General features: G+C 37.5%; 1 protein-coding gene across 1 annotated transcript in view; it reads left to right on the forward strand.

The window, feature by feature from the left end:
• Window positions 1-19,486, forward strand: part of LOC108236117 (meiosis inhibitor protein 1) — a 58,300-nt gene that overhangs the window by 12,383 nt on the left and 26,431 nt on the right. The window contains exons 8-19 of the mRNA XM_025006032.2: window positions 288-466; window positions 1,142-1,256; window positions 1,759-1,878; window positions 4,404-4,503; window positions 7,056-7,190; window positions 8,642-8,756; window positions 10,889-10,980; window positions 11,304-11,451; window positions 12,380-12,491; window positions 14,610-14,670; window positions 15,188-15,282; window positions 17,668-17,824. Of these exons, the coding sequence (XP_024861800.1) occupies window positions 288-466; window positions 1,142-1,256; window positions 1,759-1,878; window positions 4,404-4,503; window positions 7,056-7,190; window positions 8,642-8,756; window positions 10,889-10,980; window positions 11,304-11,451; window positions 12,380-12,491; window positions 14,610-14,670; window positions 15,188-15,282; window positions 17,668-17,824 (1,429 nt within the window). The remainder of the gene's footprint in view (window positions 1-287; window positions 467-1,141; window positions 1,257-1,758; window positions 1,879-4,403; window positions 4,504-7,055; window positions 7,191-8,641; window positions 8,757-10,888; window positions 10,981-11,303; window positions 11,452-12,379; window positions 12,492-14,609; window positions 14,671-15,187; window positions 15,283-17,667; window positions 17,825-19,486) is intronic.

The following is a 19,486-nucleotide window of genomic DNA, read 5'->3' on the forward strand; positions in this document are numbered from 1 at the left end:
GAGTTCTGTTTGGCTCTGCGGGATTTTAGTTTCGTTAGATAAAGTTATTTATTTTAATCACCCACTTGCATCTGGAGCCTTACCTGCATTTCTTTTTATTTGCCACAACTAATCACAGCTTTGCACAACAGAAACAGGGAGTTTTTTCGTGCATCCTTTTAGAAAGTTTCCTCAGTTTATGCTCTTTGTGGTTTTTCCCACCACCAAGATGAGTCTAAAATGTAAAACTTAAAATTTTTTTTTTTTTTTTTGCGTGAGTTTTTAACACCCTGTCTGTCCTCTGTTAGGTCTCCTCTGGCAGCTGGTCAGGTTGGATGAGGCCGTGCCAGTTCTGATGAACAGCCCCGGCAGTCAGGTCATGTGTGATGGGAACCAGGACGTCCTCGCCAACAACAGCCAGATCCTCGTCCAAAACCAAGAGCAACAGCCTGCTGACCACTGCCTCCTGCCTCTCTTGCTGAAAAAGGTCTCTGTCTAAACATCCTGCTCCCACACCCAAGACCTGAACTCTCACACGGGTGAAAATCATAACAAAATGCTCTAGTCTCGGATTAATGTGCCTTTCAACGGGGATTTAGTTGGGGCTTTTACCCTAGACAAATATTTGTGTTTCATGTCTGGGAAATCAATGTGCAGATTACATTTTGTTGGATGCCTCAAAGTACAGCTCAGCTCATGACGTTAGTGGATTTGTTTCAATCAGCAGTGGGTGGTTTGTTGGAGTGAAATTAAACTCTTAATGAATAATAAGCGAAAGCGAACAATCCTCTCCCAATACATAACTAACTCTGTCAAATAAATTGTGCTTTTTTGAATCTGTTCCAACACCGGATCATAGATGGCGTAAAATTTAATGGGCAAACACTTTATAATGTCACTTATTGGTTTGTGAACGGCTGTTATAAATATTGTAGCCATGACTTTGCACCAGCAGGCTTAGGATGTTAATATATGACAGCTTCTTTCACATTCAGAGTAAAAACAGCGAACCAAATTGAAAACTCTCAAGACTGACAATGTAGTTTGACTCAAAGTGGTGAGCAAATGTTCTTTTATCTTAGCAGTGTTACAGTATTTAATTGCCAGTGGTCTCATTAATTGATTGTAGTTCTCTGTTTTTTTTACAAAATGTGTCTTTCAGTTGCTGCTGAGTGGTGAGGAGACGTTGCAGGTGACCAGCGCTAAGTGCGTTGCTGCTATTTTGGTTCATTCTCCCAGTCAGTACAGCTCTGTCTTCATCAAGGCCGATTTACCCGGTAACACACACACACACACACACACACACACCGCAGGAGGAATATGGTAGTAATTAAAGCTGCTCACTTCCTCGAGTTGTCTCCTGCAAATCACTTTGTCTGCTGTCTTTTTATTTTTTTTTCCTTTTGTTTGTGTTACATTTATTTTTGTCCGTTTTTGTTTTTCTCAACCTTTTAAAGTTACGCTATTTTTCATGTTGGTTTCATGTCTCTGTTAACATTTTTTTCAAACTGAGTACAAGTATGTACATTTGAGTACTTGCCAACACAGAGTACCAGCACAAGTACTAATCAGTAACGTTCGGTCAGTGGAGGCATGACGAAAAACTAAAAAAGGGAAACTTAATAGAAAAAAATAGCAAATATAAATATCTGGTTTATCCTCTTGACGGCTTTGCAAAGCATAATTTCCCGCTCATTTACTTTTGTCTTTATTTTTTACTTTCATTTTGTGTGTGAAGTTTCTCAAACTTGTTTCTTTTTGTGTCTGCATTTCTTGCAGGATTTCTGTTCGACCGTCTGGCCTCCAGTAGTAGTGAGATGCTGCTGTGGTCCATTTACGCTTGTTTGGTGCTACTAACCGAAGATCCGCTCTTATTCTCTCAGTGCCACACCGTCTATGGTGAGACTTGTTACAAAGAGAGGTAACAGATCACAAATTTGTCCCCCAGAAGATAAGACCTACCCATTCTTTGAAGGAATGCGTACCGCCTGGCGCCTTTCATGGCAGAGTTTTAAACTAAGATCATCTTATGATGAGAAATGTTTTGGTCAAAATTTTGTCATCTTTTGAGAAGCGTTAGAGCTCAGAGTACCTGTTGAGAATGACTGTCAGCTACAGCCACACCAAATTTTACCTCCGTATTTAAAAAGCTACATCCATTTTTGTGTTAGCTAAAGACAATTTGCTGTGGCAGCCATGTTGAATTGGGTTGACTCCAAAAGTTGATCAGTTGTAGATATACATCAGGTGTTTACTTCCTGAAAGTTTCATTAAAATCCCTCCGGTGGTTCATGAGATATTTTGCTAACACAACAGTGAGACAAACATTATCGCCCTTTCACCTTTCAGCAGCGGTCAGTAACTATCACTCCTGTGCAGAACCTGTTTGCAGTGAAACCAAGATGGCAGTGGGCCTTTTTCAAAATATTTTAGTCAGTGGGTTAAAGGGACTAGATAGATGAGAAAGCAGTCTACGTTTTTCTGAATAATTTTATATGTTTGCATGTATGAATAACTAACGATGAGTAACTATGGAGGGATAATTGATTAACTGACAGGCCATCAAAAACTTTCAAAGAACAGTCTTCACTGTAAATATCTGGCAGCAGCAGGAAGTTTGAATTAACTCTTTAGTGCTGAAATCTGTGTCCTTTCCATCTATCACATCCATATTTCAACCAAGTTTCAGCATCATGGTTTGCTAGTATGTGGCATTAGTCCAGCTTTACACTTAGCAGTTTTACAAATGTCACAAATTATTTAAACAAATATTGACAAGAATGCCAATGTTATGTAAAAGGCTTGGGCTGAGGACTTTAGCAAGAGTGAATGGACAACAAACAGAATATTTTAATTTGATTATTACCTTCTTTTATCCTTTTTGGGGAAAGTAATCAGAAACCACAAATTCAGGCCTTTATGTCAGAATATTGTTCACGTGATCGTCCCCCTCTGATGCGGTGCAAAGAGATTTTCTCTGCAAGAGGCGAGGGAGAGAAATACCAAATATCGCCGTTTTTTAGTTGCAAAGAGACATAATGCAATCTGAGGAAACTTTTAAAATGACAAGTGCTAAAGAAGGTGCATGCAAACCACACAGCAGGCACAAACTATTTAAAGCAAAAATGATTTCTCCGAGTTGCAATAAATCATTCGACTTGTTCTTAAAAAAATCTATACTGCTTGATATACAAGAGCATCAAGCAGTATGAAGCTGTAATAAAATATAATAAAAGCATCCCCTAAAGTGCACACATAATGCATGTATAGCTTAATAATAGTAAACATATTTTTTTCTTTATTTTCTTTGTGTGACAGTAGTTGTCTGGAAGAGACCGTAGGCTTGATGGTTTATGTTTTGGCAGCTTTGCCATGTCGACACGAGGCAGGACTTCAGAAAAGCGCTGACCAGCGTGAAAGGATCATTAAGGAGGGGTTTTTTTTTGTTTTTTTTAAGTTGATGCATGATGCTCTGCAGGCTTAATGACTGTTCGCAGAGTCTTTTTGTCTGTAACAGTTCACCTCACAAACCACACTGAGCTATAAGAAGATAAATAAGGACGCTCTCAGAGGACGCGCATTAGAACGCCACCAGCAGCTTCCTCTCCACGTTGTTTCCCTTGAGCAGTCAAAGGAAGTGCAGCCTTTGTTTTGAGTCTCTGTGCTCTTTTAATAATCATGTGATGGTAGGCCAGAGGTCTTCAGATATACAGACTCCCAGAATATTAAAAGTCTTTAAAGTCTTCATTCTTTCCAAGAACACTTCCATAATGCGTAAAGCATTCTGGTCTTTGTGTTAAAATGTTAGATTAAATATCATTTCTGCAGTCTCTGTACCTACATTAGCCCCTGTGTGTTGACTCACCACCCTGAATATAGTTAGTTCTTATTACATTTAATTGTTCACAAATTTAATGAAGGGATTAAATGAACTGACTTATGTACAGAGAGTAAGGGAGTTTTACTCACGCATTTGAGAAGCTACTATCCCATAAGCTCTTAAATACCCGTACACCCTGTTGATAAAAGATGCTTGCATTACAGAATGGTTTTGTCTGCACACTGGATAGCTGCTCAGCTTCTTGTCGCTATTAGATTCTGGTCCTGGATCACTTTTTGAACATGGTCTCATTACAGCAGCTTCCATGTAGCAGTAAATTAGAAGCACACATCGTTGCCGCTGTACAAAAATGCACGAGGATGAGATTTCGCGCGTGCTTCATTTGTATTACATTTAGGGCTGGTCGCTCATTTTGATGCAGAGAGTTGCTGTACTCGAAAATGTAAAAGATATTAGATGTCAGAGCACTTGAGCAGGATTAGACAAGTGTCTGTGTGGCAGATCTGTCTGTTCGTGTGTATTTATGTGTGTTTAGGTATTGCTTTGAAACCGCATGTGTGTATTTGCTTGTGGCGTTTGACAGGTATTGAGTCCCTGGTGCGGAGTCTGAAGGAGGCTTTGCACCTGACCAATCTGGAGGTACCAAAGCAAGGTTTTCTGCTCCTCACTGAAATACTGGAAAGGTGGGACTTTTATCTATTTTCTACATTTTTTTTGTTTCTTATTGAACTTCAGCTGTTCTGTGCCAAAATGACTCCACCGCATTACGAATCTCTGCTCTGTCACTGAAAAATGATTTTGCTGTATCCCAGCATGTAGTTAGACTTTGAACAAAGAAAAATCTTTTCATAGGAAGATAATGACAACTGTGACTTAAAGTACTGCGCAAAAGACATGCCTTTTGGATTTGATTTTTTCTTTCAGAGAGCCAGACTTACGTATAATCTCTTAAATTGGCCACAAACACAAGTTCGCTAAGCTTTCTTCAGGTCACTCTAAGTGATCAATTAGTGATTGGTAGCTTTTTCACTCAGCTTTTCTAAAAAAATAGAACATAAAACAACATATTTAGGCACATTGTGCAGTGTGTCCATAAAGAAATAGAGGACAAAGAAAGTCTCAGGCCTAAACAAATCTACACATCAGATGAACTGTATCTCAATGTCATATCCTTAAAGAGTAAAACTTAGCGTACATTAACAAAAAAATAAGTCAGTCTCACCAAAATTGGATAAGAACTGAAATGATATGTTATGTATGAAATTAATGTCCAAAAAACAACTTTGAAAGACCTTCAGGAAGGAAAAAGAAACAAACAAAAAGCCCACTGTCTTCTTAGAGCCAAAATACATCCAAATCCGGTGTTAATTCCAGGCTTTTGCACAGTGCAGAATATATTAAAGCATTCTTAATTTGGTTAAATTAAATTCACTTAGAACTGTAACCGTCTTCTGTGAGACAACTGCCTGCCGTGGCTGCAGCGTGCACCAAATCGGTGTGACGGGTGTGCCAGATTTTCACATTTTATTTGAAAAAGCTTCAACTCCCAGAAAAAGGAGTCCAGCTGCTTCGCTTTTAAACCCGCAGGATTTACCATACGCCGGATGACTGAGGCTCCACACAAACGTGTGATAAGCAATATGGATAAAAACAAAAAGTAAAATATGCAGTATGCTCGAAGCTGTACTCGGACTAAAAAAAAAAGAGCTGAGTGTCGACTCTTACTTTTATGATAGCGGTTCTTAAAAAGTGTGGTAACATTTCCAGATAAATAAATTAGTAGGCGACGAATTCCTAATTTGCTTCAAGTCATCAAGGAGGTTTGGTTTAACTCACGAGTAAATATTCAGTTTTAGGAAAATTCCTGTAATTTATGTTCCTGAATTGTTTTTTTTAACCATAAGAGGATGACACGCTACATCTGCAAAATCAAAATACATCTATTCAACTTTTATACTACATATACTGCAGCACGTAATACAAATATACAAATGTCTTTATTAATACTACCAATAAAGGCGTTTACTGGTAGTATCATGTTATTAGTTTTGGATTGATTTTTCTTATTTGACAGTGCTGATATGCTAATGAATCAGTCTGTGCTAAATTTATGTAGGTTTTTTTATGTTATGAGAGGGTGTTGTAGTGTTGGTGATTTATTATGGTCTTCGCTGGATTCACATCATCATCTATATCTAAATTACACCAAGCCTACATGCTCGATTAATGAAGCAAACATCCAGCTCCAGCTGCACCAGCATGGCGAAGTGACCTGCTGTAAAACATGTTAAATACGGTGCACCGGGGAGTTTAATTGAATTTAAATGAACTGTCTGCTGTCCCGGAGATGAAAATGTATCACAGACCAATAAAACACTGTCCCGTTCCTGCAGGGCTGGCATAATTTTAATGGAACGCTGCCCGTCACCTAGTAATGATACAGGGGATAAGAGATTTAATCATCTAACAGGGAAATTTTGTACTTTAAAAGCTACGCCCAGGCTTCGAAGTGCTGAACAAGCTTAAATTTATGTGGGTGTGTCACTGTCAAGGTTCTTACCTAAACTGCTCATTAATGTGTCATGTTTGTTTTTATTTATTATGTTTGTGGCCGTTTGATTGTATGTCGGTTTTGACAGTTTTAACATATCTGTGTAGGTGTCTCGTGCACGCGTTCATGCGCATGTATAAGTTATTTAGGATGTTCTTTGCTGCGTCTGTTGTGGCAACAGTAAGCCAGTCCACAGCTGTTATGACGCTGCTTCACAGAGGCAAACCAGTGATCTTTGTATCGCTGAAAGGTTATTTTTGTTTATTATGTGTACCCTGTTACCCTTAAAGAGAGAAAATATTGCGTCTGTGCATCTGAGCGAGGGAGAGTGACACAGACAAATATCACTGGTGTTGGCACAGCAAGGCTAAAAGAGTTGGATGCTGTATATGAGCCAATAGAACATTTAATCACCTTAATATCCGTTCATAGTATTAAAATACTTGTCTTTAGTTGTACTTTTGGTGTTATAGTCTTTGCATATGAAATAAACAGTACCATATTTGTATGATATTTAATAAAGATTACATAAACAGTAATTCCAGCAGGATTTATCATAAATGTCAGCTGTTATGTTTAGATTTTGTCCCCACCGTAACTGAGCTAACTCGTCTCTTTAACAAAACATACTACCAACTGTTGTAGCTTTACTTTTGTGCCTGTGTTTATATATTGCTTGGACAGACAGCCTCCGAGCGTGCATCTGTTCCCCAGTGGCTCAGCGTTTGGGGCAGTTTCTGAGGTCTTGTTAGCCGGAGTCTCCTCTTCCTGCCTGTTGGTCGCCACGCAGGCCGTCAGTGCCGCTACCGCTTTGTTCAGGTAAAAACAAACATCGTAGGCCTGCTGTGTAAATGTGACGTGTTGCCATAGAGACCTGTGCAACCACATCCTGATTACCTAACACCTTGTTTTGTTTTAAGTGAAAAAGCTCAGATTTATTAGGAGAGGTCTTTCTAACTTGGTAGTCGTAAAGAGACACAGGAATAGTTAAAGTCCTGAGTGTTCAGTCAAGTTTTCAGCCTGATGGAAGGCACATAACAGGATTGACCGGTGCTGTAAACTGAATGTGACAGGTCTTCAGCAGGTGCTGAAGTCACAGCTCATTTTTAGTCTATTAAATCCTGCCAGGCTGTCAGATGTAGAAACTGAATCCCTATGAAGCTGTTCAGATTTGTTGCTAAATTTTGTCCTGAGCAACTGGATTCCAATCATATTGAGCTAAATACAGGTCTCATTGCACATTAAAACCGCTTCACTGCCTCTGGAGGTGTCCAAACCTACCTCCAAATGTGATAAAATGTGCTCTAAACCCCTTTAATCTGCATACTTTTGGCAGTCTGAACACACGCTCCTATATTTCCCTTCTATTTCTCTTATATCTGTTTGGTATTAGGCTTATCAAGCGATACCTACCAAAATTTGTCTTGGATGGCTCTGAACTGTGTTAATGTCAAAATAACAATACAGTTCAGATGTCTGAATGTATTGTAATTTACCTGCTGATGTCCTGTTTGTTGCTCATTGTGTGACGTGGCTGTGTGTGTCTGCATACAGTGTGGGCTTTTGACATCTGATTGCAAGAACATTTTGGGGCATTTGCATTTAAACGACGACCTCTCCCGATCGTTTGCAATCAGATTACCCAAAACAAATATAAGGTGCAAGGTCTGAACAGTCCCTCTGAGTCTGCCCAAAGAAAGAAAGCTGCCTTTTTGCCTGTGAGAAAACAGCTGTACCTGCTGATTACTCCAAACATAACTATCATCGGTGTTTTTCCAGCTTACTTTTAAAACAATATATTGAAATTAGTTGTTATATTTTTATTATGGATGTCTCAATTTACTATTTTTCTACATATAGGACATGATTTCTCTAATCATTACAGACACTAGCAAAATATTACAACCAAGGATAGGTAAACTTTAGACAGCCTTAAGTCTTTTTTTTTTCTTTGTCACTTTAAATAACTTTCATCTCCTTTGACAGCAATGGTGCACAGTAAATTCTAGGTTAGATGTGTAGGTGTTTGATGCAGTGCACCAAATCTTGCATAGGTTCTCATTACATGTACGTATCTGTGTGTATGGTGCATGCAGATATCTATCACACTGTGAGTTTTTTTTGTAAATTCTCTACAGTTTCATGTTTACACATCTATGCGTCTTTAGGTCACAGCAGGAATAAGCATCAGTTGATTTAATCATTTTCTGCTAATAGCAACATTAGTAGAGGTGTCTTTCATTCGAGGAGCTACTCTTCTAATTCTCCAGACTGAACCACCAGCCCAGCCCAGTCCAGTACAAAGAAATAGTTGGACTGATAGAGGCCATCACCAGTAAGTTCTCCGAGCTGCTTCTGCCCTCCTCTGCTCATCGGAGAAACACAGTGAGTTTGCAGCACTATATTTTATTCACAAATAAAGAGATGTGAGATGCAAAATAGATTTGTATGCCTCCTTGACTGACCACTGACTGGTAGGTGGACCTAACATTGGTCTTCAGGAATGAGGGACGATTTCTAGCAAAAAAGAGGGTTAGTTTTTATATGCAGGTTCAGACATTTAAAGGCTATGCAGATCTTTAATACATCTACTACATCAAGCCTTAAATTTAAGGTTGTAGCTATCAAATATCTTAGCGTTTGAGTTTCTGATTGAGAACATATTGTTATCTGTGCTCTTAGTTCTAATAATAGCACCTTGATTAATATATATGACTGTATACCTGCTGATTTTTACATATGTCACATATATAGTATACAACATGTTGGTAATATAGTACCTGGCCTTTAAGCTTACAAAAGGTTTTGTTTTACTATTAATGGAAACTCAGTTTTATCAAATGAACAGAATTTATATATAAAGAAAATTTCCTGTCCACCTTTTGTGAGTATTTCGTGGTTTTCCACAGTGTTTCAAGCACACGGATAATAAAACCAAAACTATAAAAAAAAAACATTTACAGCAATATGTTTTGACGTCAAAAATGGCTCAAAAATTGACAGAAAGTTTGAGTCTGAGTGTAGAAACCCCGTATGAAGCAAGTTCAGTATACTCTGTTTTTAGTTATTTATCTTAAACAACTTTTATAATTATGGTGACTGTAATGACACTCTGTCCACTCACCCATTTAAATCTCAGATGTCATTAAAAGTTGCATGACCAGTTTTATTTTGGGATAAAATAGTTTTGTTTAATGAAGGATGGTTTATTGTTTTCTATGTTAAATATAATCATTAAAGAAGCACTGAAGCTCCTTTTTGTAGCATTTAGAGAATTGAACCAGCTCCTATTGTGGCTTTCACTAAAATACTTTTGAGTCACTTCAGTCATGTAATCATCTTCTTCAGCAAAACACCTGATTGGCTAAAGCCCTGAGAGTCTCATGTTCCTCGCCCTCTGATCCTCATTAGCTTGCATAAATCCCAGTAGCAAAAAAAACTATGAAAGTAATCAAGTTTGACTTGAAAAATTGAAGCTGCAAGGAGTTTAAAAACAAAATTATTAACTTTCCTTTTCTAAAGGATGGTTCATTGTTTCCTGCTCTGCTGGTAATAGATTTTAAAGGAAGCCATAAAGATCCTTTTTATTAGCACCAGGGGAGACTGAAAGTTCTGGTGGCTGGAGTAATAAAGGAAATGGACTGAGATGAACTCCGAGCTGGGAGCAGGTGAGACGGGCGTGTCTGGCATAAAGACGGACAATGTGGACGTCTGGTGGTGACGAGGAGTCATTTATTCAAACAGGGGAACGTTCAGAGGCAGCCATGAGTAGTAATGATTTTGTGATGCTTGAAAATGTTCTGTTTTTATGATGTGAGTGTTTTTCTGGATGGATTTGTTTCTCCTACAACTTAAAAAACCAAACAAACTTTACATTAAATAATAAATCTAGCTTTATTAACGTTTGACATATAGATAAATATAGAACAGATTCATAGAAATAATGAATTTTTTTTTTAATAACTTAACAAGCCAGAACATACTTTTTAATGTGCTTTAAATTGCACATATTTTTTTGTGTTTTAAACTGTTTTCTTTCAATACACACATCCGGGTATTTTTAATCAAATATCAAATTAAAAATAAAACAAATGACATCAATAAAGCAATAAAGTTATAATTTTGACCTTGGTTGTGATTTTTGCTTTTATTTTAGTTTGTTATTATATCTGTATTATTCAAATGAAACAGTATTTATTCGTTTATCTACCTGCAGGCATTGTATTGGTGTCTCGTCCTCTAAGAAGTCCTGCTTTTCCGTCAAGCCGGGGAGTAGGTGACTCGCATCTGCTGGCCTGTGGCAGTGTGCGCAGTGTTTTTGAATAAAAATTATTTACTCGCCGAAACTAGTACAAAACACCTCTTTGTTGTTTTTGAAGAAAAAGAGCAGGACTTCTTGGAGAAGAACAATGCAGTTTTTAAAAAAAATATAACCCAAGCCAGAAATATTTATGAATATTTCATGCGTACAGATTTAAAGTTTTAGGGTTTTATTTTGGTTGTTGCTCGTGTTTCAGGGTACGCTGCGGAGGTCAGATCCCAGCAGTCAAACCTTCAGGTCCAAAGGATATCTGCTGAACGCGCTGGTCTGTTTTCAGGCAGCATGCAGGTCAGAAACTGTTCAAGGAGGAAAATGAAATCATTGACATAGATTAACAATTAGACGCATTTATTTAGCAAGCATTTGGTTCTAAATTTTATTCTCATTTTTAGTGTTATTCTCAAAGGTTTTGCTCTTTCATAGCAGTTACACAAAAACAAATGTGAAAAACATGATTTACTGAAGTTTATGATTGGGTTAAAGTGCTGCTTTTTAGAAAAAATCACTAGATTTTGTTTCTATTACACCAAAGAAGCGGTAGAAACTATCTGTTTAAAATGTGTTCTTTGTACCTGTTTTGTTGTGGATCTCTGTAATTTAATATGTCCAAGGCTTGCTGAGGAGTGTGCATCAGAGCCTGTTCTGATGAAGAACCCATTTACATCTCCCTACAAACACAACGATGCTGAGGACTCCCTGGGATCTCTGTGTCGATGTCTGCTGCGCTGCTGTGACTCTGTCTGGATACCCACTGTTCTCGTGAGGGCTAAACACAAATCTACAATCAATCGTTGAATTTATTTACCGACCTTTTGTCCCTGTTAGTTGTGGTAAGAAGTAAGTATACCCTCTTCCAGTTCTTAGGTTTTCTGTACAGTATCAGGATAAAATAGATGTATTTTTTGCAAATTTGTGGCTGAACAAACCACAAAATGTCTGGCTCAATGCCCTGTTATCAGATTAAATCAACATGTAGACGTTTATCTATAATAATCAATGGTCAGTGCTGCGTTTGACATAAACCAAACAGAATATAAGCATGAATGCCTCATCCTGACTGTCTGCACGGTAGTGGAGGGTTGATGATCGGGGCTTGTTTTGAAGCCACTGGACATGGACAACTTGTACCTATTGAGTATAAAAATAAACTCTGCAAACCAAAACATTGTAGCGTCAAATGGGAAGTCGTCTGTTTGATTACTGAAGCATCAAATCCACAGCAGGATTGCTGCAGAAGAAAAAAAAAATCCACGTTGCAAAGTCCAGACCTCAGTCCTGATCTGACATTTAATTTAAACCAGTTTTAAGACCTGGTATTTAACAAGATGAGTTTTTAAAATGATATTTTAATCTGTCGAATAATAGAACAGAAAACAAATGTACCTTTTCGTTTTTAGCCATGATCGTATAACCTGCAGAAATAGTCGCTGGCATTTCTTTTCTGAGAAATAGGTCAACGTAATTGTTGATTATCTCGTGGTTCTTCTTATTGACTGTAATAGTAACCACAGCCTCCGTCTTCATTATCTTTTGGACACCTGGTCGTGTGGTTATTGATTGTTCGCTTTACTGTCATGCTAGTGATGAGTAACGCTCTCGTTGGTTCTTTTAGGAATATTAATCAGTTACGCATGAGGAAATTTGTTTACATGTTGGTTCGTTTTGGCCTGTGATTTTCTGTCTCCAGAGGGCGTGTGAGTGTGTACCCAGTGCCCAGATACTACAGTACTTCTACACCATACTTTGCTCCCAGTTTACTCTGCTTCCAGCTTTCATGCCTGAATTTGCTAAAAAACTAGGTGAGCTTCATTTAGTTCGTAACCAAGGAAGTGGAGTAATATATGTATATTAACTTTGTTATGGGTGTCTAACCAACCTGGTTAAAAGTCTGTTATGTTATTGTGAGAAATAACATGACAGAAAATAAGAAAAATGATTTAAACTTGCTGTTCAGTGGTGCTGCATCTGCTATTTTTGCATGCCAGCTGATTTAGAATCAAAATAATGTTTCTATTAATATATTTAAAAGTCCTGCTTACTTTTAATTTGTAAAGTTCTGGATGATGTTTTTAGTACAGCCGACTGAGTTAGACTCACTTTCATTAAGATGTTCGATAAGTTTCTTCCATGCTGGAAGTAAACAAATTAATGTAGCTGAACGGTGCTCTCATCGCGGCTAAGAGCCCTATTTGGGTTTGGATCATTCATCTTCCTAAACCTGACAGCTGTTTTACTCTCTCTTTAAGACACTTTGTTTATATTTGCAAATCTGATTAAAATCAACAATCGCTAAAAGAAGCTGTTTTATCTTGAAGCCTGAATGAAGTTCATCATCACGTTACAGATTGTCTCCTTCTTATCCATTAAACCGTTTGTTTCTGTATTAAAGTAGCGTTTTTCAACTTACATCTGTATTTTGTGTGCTTTAATATTTTGCCAGTAAAAGCAGTACTTATAGATGCTCTGCTTTCATGAAAGATTAGGCCTAATGCCTGCCTAGAAAACTAATAAATGAAACTAAAACTGCTAGTTTACATAATAAAGCTTTTTTTCTCCTCCAGAAAAGTTCTTGCCTTGGGCATCTGATCAATAAGACATCATTGTAAATAAAATATGCTTCATGTTTCTGCTAAAAGCATTCAGATCAGAGCATTTCTTTGCAAAAATGCTGTGGGTCCACATGTACTTAAAGAAGAAATGAGTTAATGAAAGTTTATCTAAAACTATTGTCCCATTACCTCCACTGTGAAAAGCGTTTCACTCAGATTTTTCACATTACTTTAAAAGATTATTTATGTATCTTCAAACAAAATCTTAGTGTTCAGATTGATGATCTATGCTGAATCATAACTCCTGTATTTATTCATTACTGGTAAACAAAATATTTCTGTATCTCTGCTGGCTGAAGTACAATTTTTAAGGCAGCTGATAAAATCCTGTTAACATATTTTTGATATTTGGTGCTTTTTCTACAGTGTGTAAACATTTTAATGAAGATATTTAGTATATGCCAAGATGTATGCCTGATACTCGGGAAAGCAATTATTTTTAAAATGCCAGATTTTCACTTGAACTCAGATGAAATGATTCGATTTTATATTAGACCTTATAATGGAGGTTTTTTGTATCTACTGTAGTCTCAGTTATTTTTCTTTTGTTTCTAATAACCAAGACCTTTTTGTAATTGTATAAAGGGATAGATAGTTCATGTTTTTGAGGAAGGGTTGTGTTTAGGACTTAAAAGTAGTCAATATCTTACCTGCAGTAGACAGCAGTCAACGCAACATCAGACTAAAAAACGAGCTAATATCTACGCAGAGAGGGGCCCATTTAAGAACAAGTTTCCACCATCTTAATTAACTCAAACCTTTAATTTAAAAATAGAGGTTCAAGTCAGTTCATTATTATATATATTTCTTTACATTTTTGAGTTGTTTTAGATTGCAGAAATTCACTCTGAAATAGGCCTAAGTCTGCGTAATGGCTAGCTTCTCATTGATTCTCCAAAATAAGATTGCTCTGACTGCTGTCAACTGCAGTTAAAATACTGGCTACAGATAAGTAGTTCAAAGTGACTTAAAAAGACTTATTTCTCCAAAAATGGTAAGGTGCTAGGCTAAAGATGAGCAATAAAGCAGCCAGTGATGAAAGAAAAACTTAAAAAGATCCTTCGAGAACCAGGCAGGGGAAAGAAAGTCTGACTTTTGTAAGAAAAAACTCAAGATTTTTGCTGAGCACTGTGTAACATATCAAGAACCACTGAGAGTAATCTTTACTGCTTGAACCTGACAGTAATATAATTCTGGTATAAACACAGTTTTTTGAGTGTACAGCGATGAGGCTTTTTATTACTGTCTTATTTCTTATTGTCTTATTGCCTTATTATTTTCTTCCTCCTCACCTCTTTACCCCTCCAGCATCCTCCGATTTCTTTAGGCTGGCGTTGGGACACAAAGCGCTCCTTTGTGCAGGAAACAGGTACAACAACAGGACACAGAAAGACTGTAACACTTACAAACGGCAGCTAACAAAATGCTGAAAATGTTGCAACAGTCTGGACATGCAGCTGTGCATCGTTCAGCCAGAGTGTGAACCAGTCAGACATATAACATCTCTGTGGTGTATTTAAGCACGTGGGCTTTTATGTGTGGAGGTGTGCTGTTTGTGCCGTTGTGTGTGTGTGTGTTAGCGTGGTTGCAGTGGTTGACTTTACTGGGTTTTAGGCCCCCTGCTCTGAGGTGTAATGAAACTGAACTCTGCTGCGTCTGTGCTTCATATTTGTAAGAAGCGAGTCAGAGCACATCCTGTCCTGTGTCTCACAGTTCAGTCTTCTCTGTATTCACTGTGCAGTGTGTTTTCTCTCTCAGCTGTCCTCATTCTTTTCTTTACATAACTCTGCAGTTTCCCCTCCACTGTTCCACGCAATCTTCATGTATTTATGATTATTTTCCAGTTTTTTTTTGTAAGCATTTCTTTCTCTTGTCTATCTTTTCAGGAACCCAAATATGAACGCATCTTGCTGTGGTTTTCTGCAGAAACTAAGCGTGTGTCTGCTTTCCGTTTCAGTCCCTCCGTCTAGCTCCTATAATGGTATACAAAGTTTGCATACACACTTGCACGACACGCAGAACAAATTGCTGCAGATTGTTTAAAGCTCGTTGTTCCTGTTACCTTTAGAGACGTGATGCTCACACGCTGATGCTGAACTGATTGTCAGTCATGATTCCACTGATAATATGCATCACTAGATAAAGAAAAAGTAGTGTCACAATAGCAGCCTGGCCACATACAAGCTGCTGTTTTCGAAACCGTGTCTGCACGGTCAGGAATGAGAGCTTCAGCTCTTGTTTGAGAGGAAATGACTCACATCTCTGTGATATGAACATTTTAGAAATGGCTTTAAAATAAACAGGAGATTTGATGCCAAGTTTCTTTAATGTCAGGGTACTTAAGATAACACAGACAGCAATTCTAGGTTAAAAAAAAAACTATTGTATTTTTGATGTGCTAGGCTGAAGCAAATTACAGGACACAGAAATGAAATCCTGCACTGTTTCTGCTCCTAGCCTTTCCACATTATAGTCACAAACCTGGAAATAAGACTCTCGGAGGAGACTGCATCTGTTCCCAGGGGACGCGTTGCAATATTGAAGGAACTATTTCTTTAAAGTAGTAAGATATAGGATTTGTATGCGTAAGCATGCGTCTGTGTGTTTGTTGATGTGTGAATAATACATTTGGAAGATAGTCTTCTGTTTGCTCATTTTTCCTATCACAATCTTCTTTTTTTATCACTGTTACGTTTTGTTTCCCAACTCTTGTTTTTCCTCATGCTTTTGTTTTGGATGTTACTATCACATCGTTGTTATATATTTCCCTCTTACTTTGTACTTCCTTATGTCATGTTCTCTCTCTTACTATATCAGTGTTTTGTTCTTTGATCGTTTGATATTATTGATTAATTGTTGTCATTTTTAAGTTCTTTATTGTGTGTTGGAAAGTTGTCTCATGATGTTTTAACGGTTGTGAGAACATTTAAGAAAATGCTTCTTCTTTCTTGTTTTCTGTTTGTTTCTATTATTGAAATCTCAGGCAGGAAGCAACAAGCCACAGTTTGCTGTCCCCCCTCTGTCCCATCTGTTTTCCTCCTTTATGTCTTCACCTTTCTGTCCTTTGCACAAAACTCTCGTCTCTATGCCTCAGTTTTCTCATATTTTTCTCTGTATTTTAAAACTCCAGTAACCATTACAAATAGTCGCTAGAGTTGCTTTTCTTTCTTTTACATCAGATTCCTAAATTTACCACATTCTCTCTTCCTTTTTAGTCACATTGACGCTTTTTATTTGCTCAAGGTTTTCAGCGTTATACACCTTGCTTTTCTCTTGTTCCTTTTTTTCCATTGATATTTATTTGTCTTTTTCATGTTTCATTTCTTCTCATTTTATTGTTTACTTCGTCTTCGTTCTCACAGCCTTACTCGAGGCTTTATATCCTCTGTTGTTATTGACTAGCGAGTCTTGTCCCAAATCTCCTATGGCTCCTTTCTCATTTTCTTCTTTATGCTCTGCCTTTCCTATCCTGTTATTGCTTCACATATGCTGCACATTTGCTGGAGAAAGTTTTGACACCTTTGTTGAAACTATTTGCCTCTGTGGAAAGCTGAGGGAGTGAAATGAAAACCTAATTTCCAAAAAGATGGGGAAAAAAAGCTTTGATATTTTCATCATATTTTCTTTTTAATAAATGCACAATAACTATACTTTTAAATCTTCTTCCTGTTCTGCAGAGATCTCATTAATGATTTACCATTTAGTAAAGCTGTTATTATTGGTGCTGTATTTTACAAAGATTATATTCGAGCAACAATGTCACCATTGTCTTATCACTGACAGATAATGATCTAATGTTTGGATGTTTATTTTCGGGTTATTTTCAGCCACTGCCATAAAAGGTGAGCGGTCATGTCATTGCCATTGTATGTGCATCTACTGTTGTCTGTTAGCAAAATATCTCATGAACCACTGGTTGTATTGTAAAGAAGCTCTCAGAAAGCAGTCATTGGATGTACAACAGGTTAGCTTTTGGAGTTAAACCAATTCATGATGGCCGCCACAGCTAATCAACCTTAGCAAACTCAGATAGTACATAAATTGAGGTAAGATGTGGTCTGGTAGTAGTTGAGAATCATCCCTATCTTTCCCCCTTTGCACAAATGAGCTCTTTGTTTAAAGCTTTGGCAGTAGATGGTATGCATTTTGTCAAAAAATGCTAGTTCTTAGTTGTTAAAGTGATGATTCAGAACAAGCAAACTAATTTTACTTCCCTATCTTTGGTTTTATTATAAACACAAAACTGGTAAAATAGAGTTGTCTTCTAAAAGCCTCCTGGTCCGTTGTATTTATGCACCTTTTTTTGTCTCCCCTAATTGTCCTTATTCAGACTTCTTTCTGCTTTTGTTTGCTTGCTCATCCCCAGATTTTGAGGAGGTGGAAAATCTTCTGCACTGCAGCCTTTCCTCTCTGTGTTGTCATCTGTCAGACTGGCCCTCTCTGTTACGTGAATATCAAGAACCGAGATCCACTCAGTACTGCCTGGTGGTCCTTCTGTACTTGGCTCTAAAGCATGGAGACAGGTAGGACGGCACACAGAAGAAAACTTCAGGAATGTCAATAATAAGCATTTTATTTAAGAACGCCTTTGGCTGCTGTATTCACTTTTTAGACATGAACGAAGACTTCAGTGTTCGGTGTTTCTTTCTTTTTAATTTGTATGTTTATGAAAAATAGAAACTTCAACAGTTTTAGCATGTACCAAGTGCCAGAAACTTAGCATTTTGTGGAAATGTAATGATCTAGTAAATAATTCATCACAAAGTTTCGCTGATTCAATTTTACATAGTAGTTCGGTAAAAGAAAACCAAGAATTATTTGATCCAGGAGCACTGACTGTTCTCTTGAAGCTGCATTTATTTTGCACAGCAACAAAAGAAGTCTTTGACCAGGAAAGTCATTTAGTTGCTCGGTGGCTGCTGCGTTTCTCTTGGTTGCACTATATTAAGTCCGTTAAACGAATCAATAGGAAAAAAAGCACAATGTCACCAAACTTTGCTCTGCTCAGTGCCTGTTCTTAAATTCAGTGGGCAGCAGCACAACTCTTTGTTTTCGTTTTGTCTGTCTGGATTAGATTATAGTTTTAAAAAGCTTTACTTTTACTGCCAATAAATATTACAGGGAAACGCTCTTCATGAGTCACCATCGTTGCGTTCAGATAAGTTGTATGAAATGACTTTATTAACACATAATTAAGTTTTTCCACAAATACAATGTTGAGCATTTTATTTAAGGTGTATTTAAAAATGTTCAAAGGTTTGCATCAGTATTTTACATCAGTGCTTTTGGATGTGCTGTTGCAATCAGACTCGCTCATTAAACTCTGTCCCTCTGAAAGTTCATTTCAGTTCAGACCATTATTGTCCCTCAGGGGGAAATTTGGTTTACAGGATTAATTAAAATGACACAGGAACACTAGACAAAAAGACACAAGATGCTGCAAGCAACTTATGTAAAAGTTCCAATTAATTTTAATAGTAATAAAATAAACAAAAATGATACAGTGCTACTTTAAATGCCATAGAGGATTTAGCTGATTGATTAAGTGCATTTTTGTTCTTAAATACATATTTTATTTCCCCAGAAATAGTTTTCTCCTTAAAAATCTGTCCCTTCGTTGATCCCTGACTCAGCATGACCACCAGAGGAAGGCGGTAAAAGCCTCTCCCTGCCTTGTGTGTGGACTCACCAAGATTTACATTTTGTTGAAGGGTTTAGGGTGCGTATATGCGATTTGGACCTGGGAGTGTTTGCCTTATTCCTAACAGGTCAAGTCAACATTTGCAGTATTTCAGCAGCACATTTAAAAGCAATCAAGGTGCTGTACAAGGAATAAAAAGCCTTCATAAAACATCTGAATATAATAAAAAGCAAAGTTATAAACAAATAAATCAATCAGTCAAGCTTGAGCAATAAAAGTTCAAATATTCTGCTCAACTATGAAAGCCAGTGTGAAAAATGGGATTAGCGGTGATTTAAAATGATGTATGGTCTGAGCAGCGCTGACTTTCAGAGGCAGGATGTTCCACAGTTCGGGGGCCACCATCAAAAAAGGATTTGAGCCTGGATCTAGATCTGATTTGTGGATCTCAGAACTCTGTTTGTAGTGTAAAGGTGCAGAAGTTCAGACCTGTAAAGATGGTTCCATAGCATGAAGACTTCAAAACATGCAGTCAATATTTAAA

The sequence above is a fragment of the Kryptolebias marmoratus genome, linkage group LG12 (assembly GCF_001649575.2).
Source record: "Kryptolebias marmoratus isolate JLee-2015 linkage group LG12, ASM164957v2, whole genome shotgun sequence".
Taxonomy (NCBI): domain Eukaryota; kingdom Metazoa; phylum Chordata; class Actinopteri; order Cyprinodontiformes; family Rivulidae; genus Kryptolebias; species Kryptolebias marmoratus.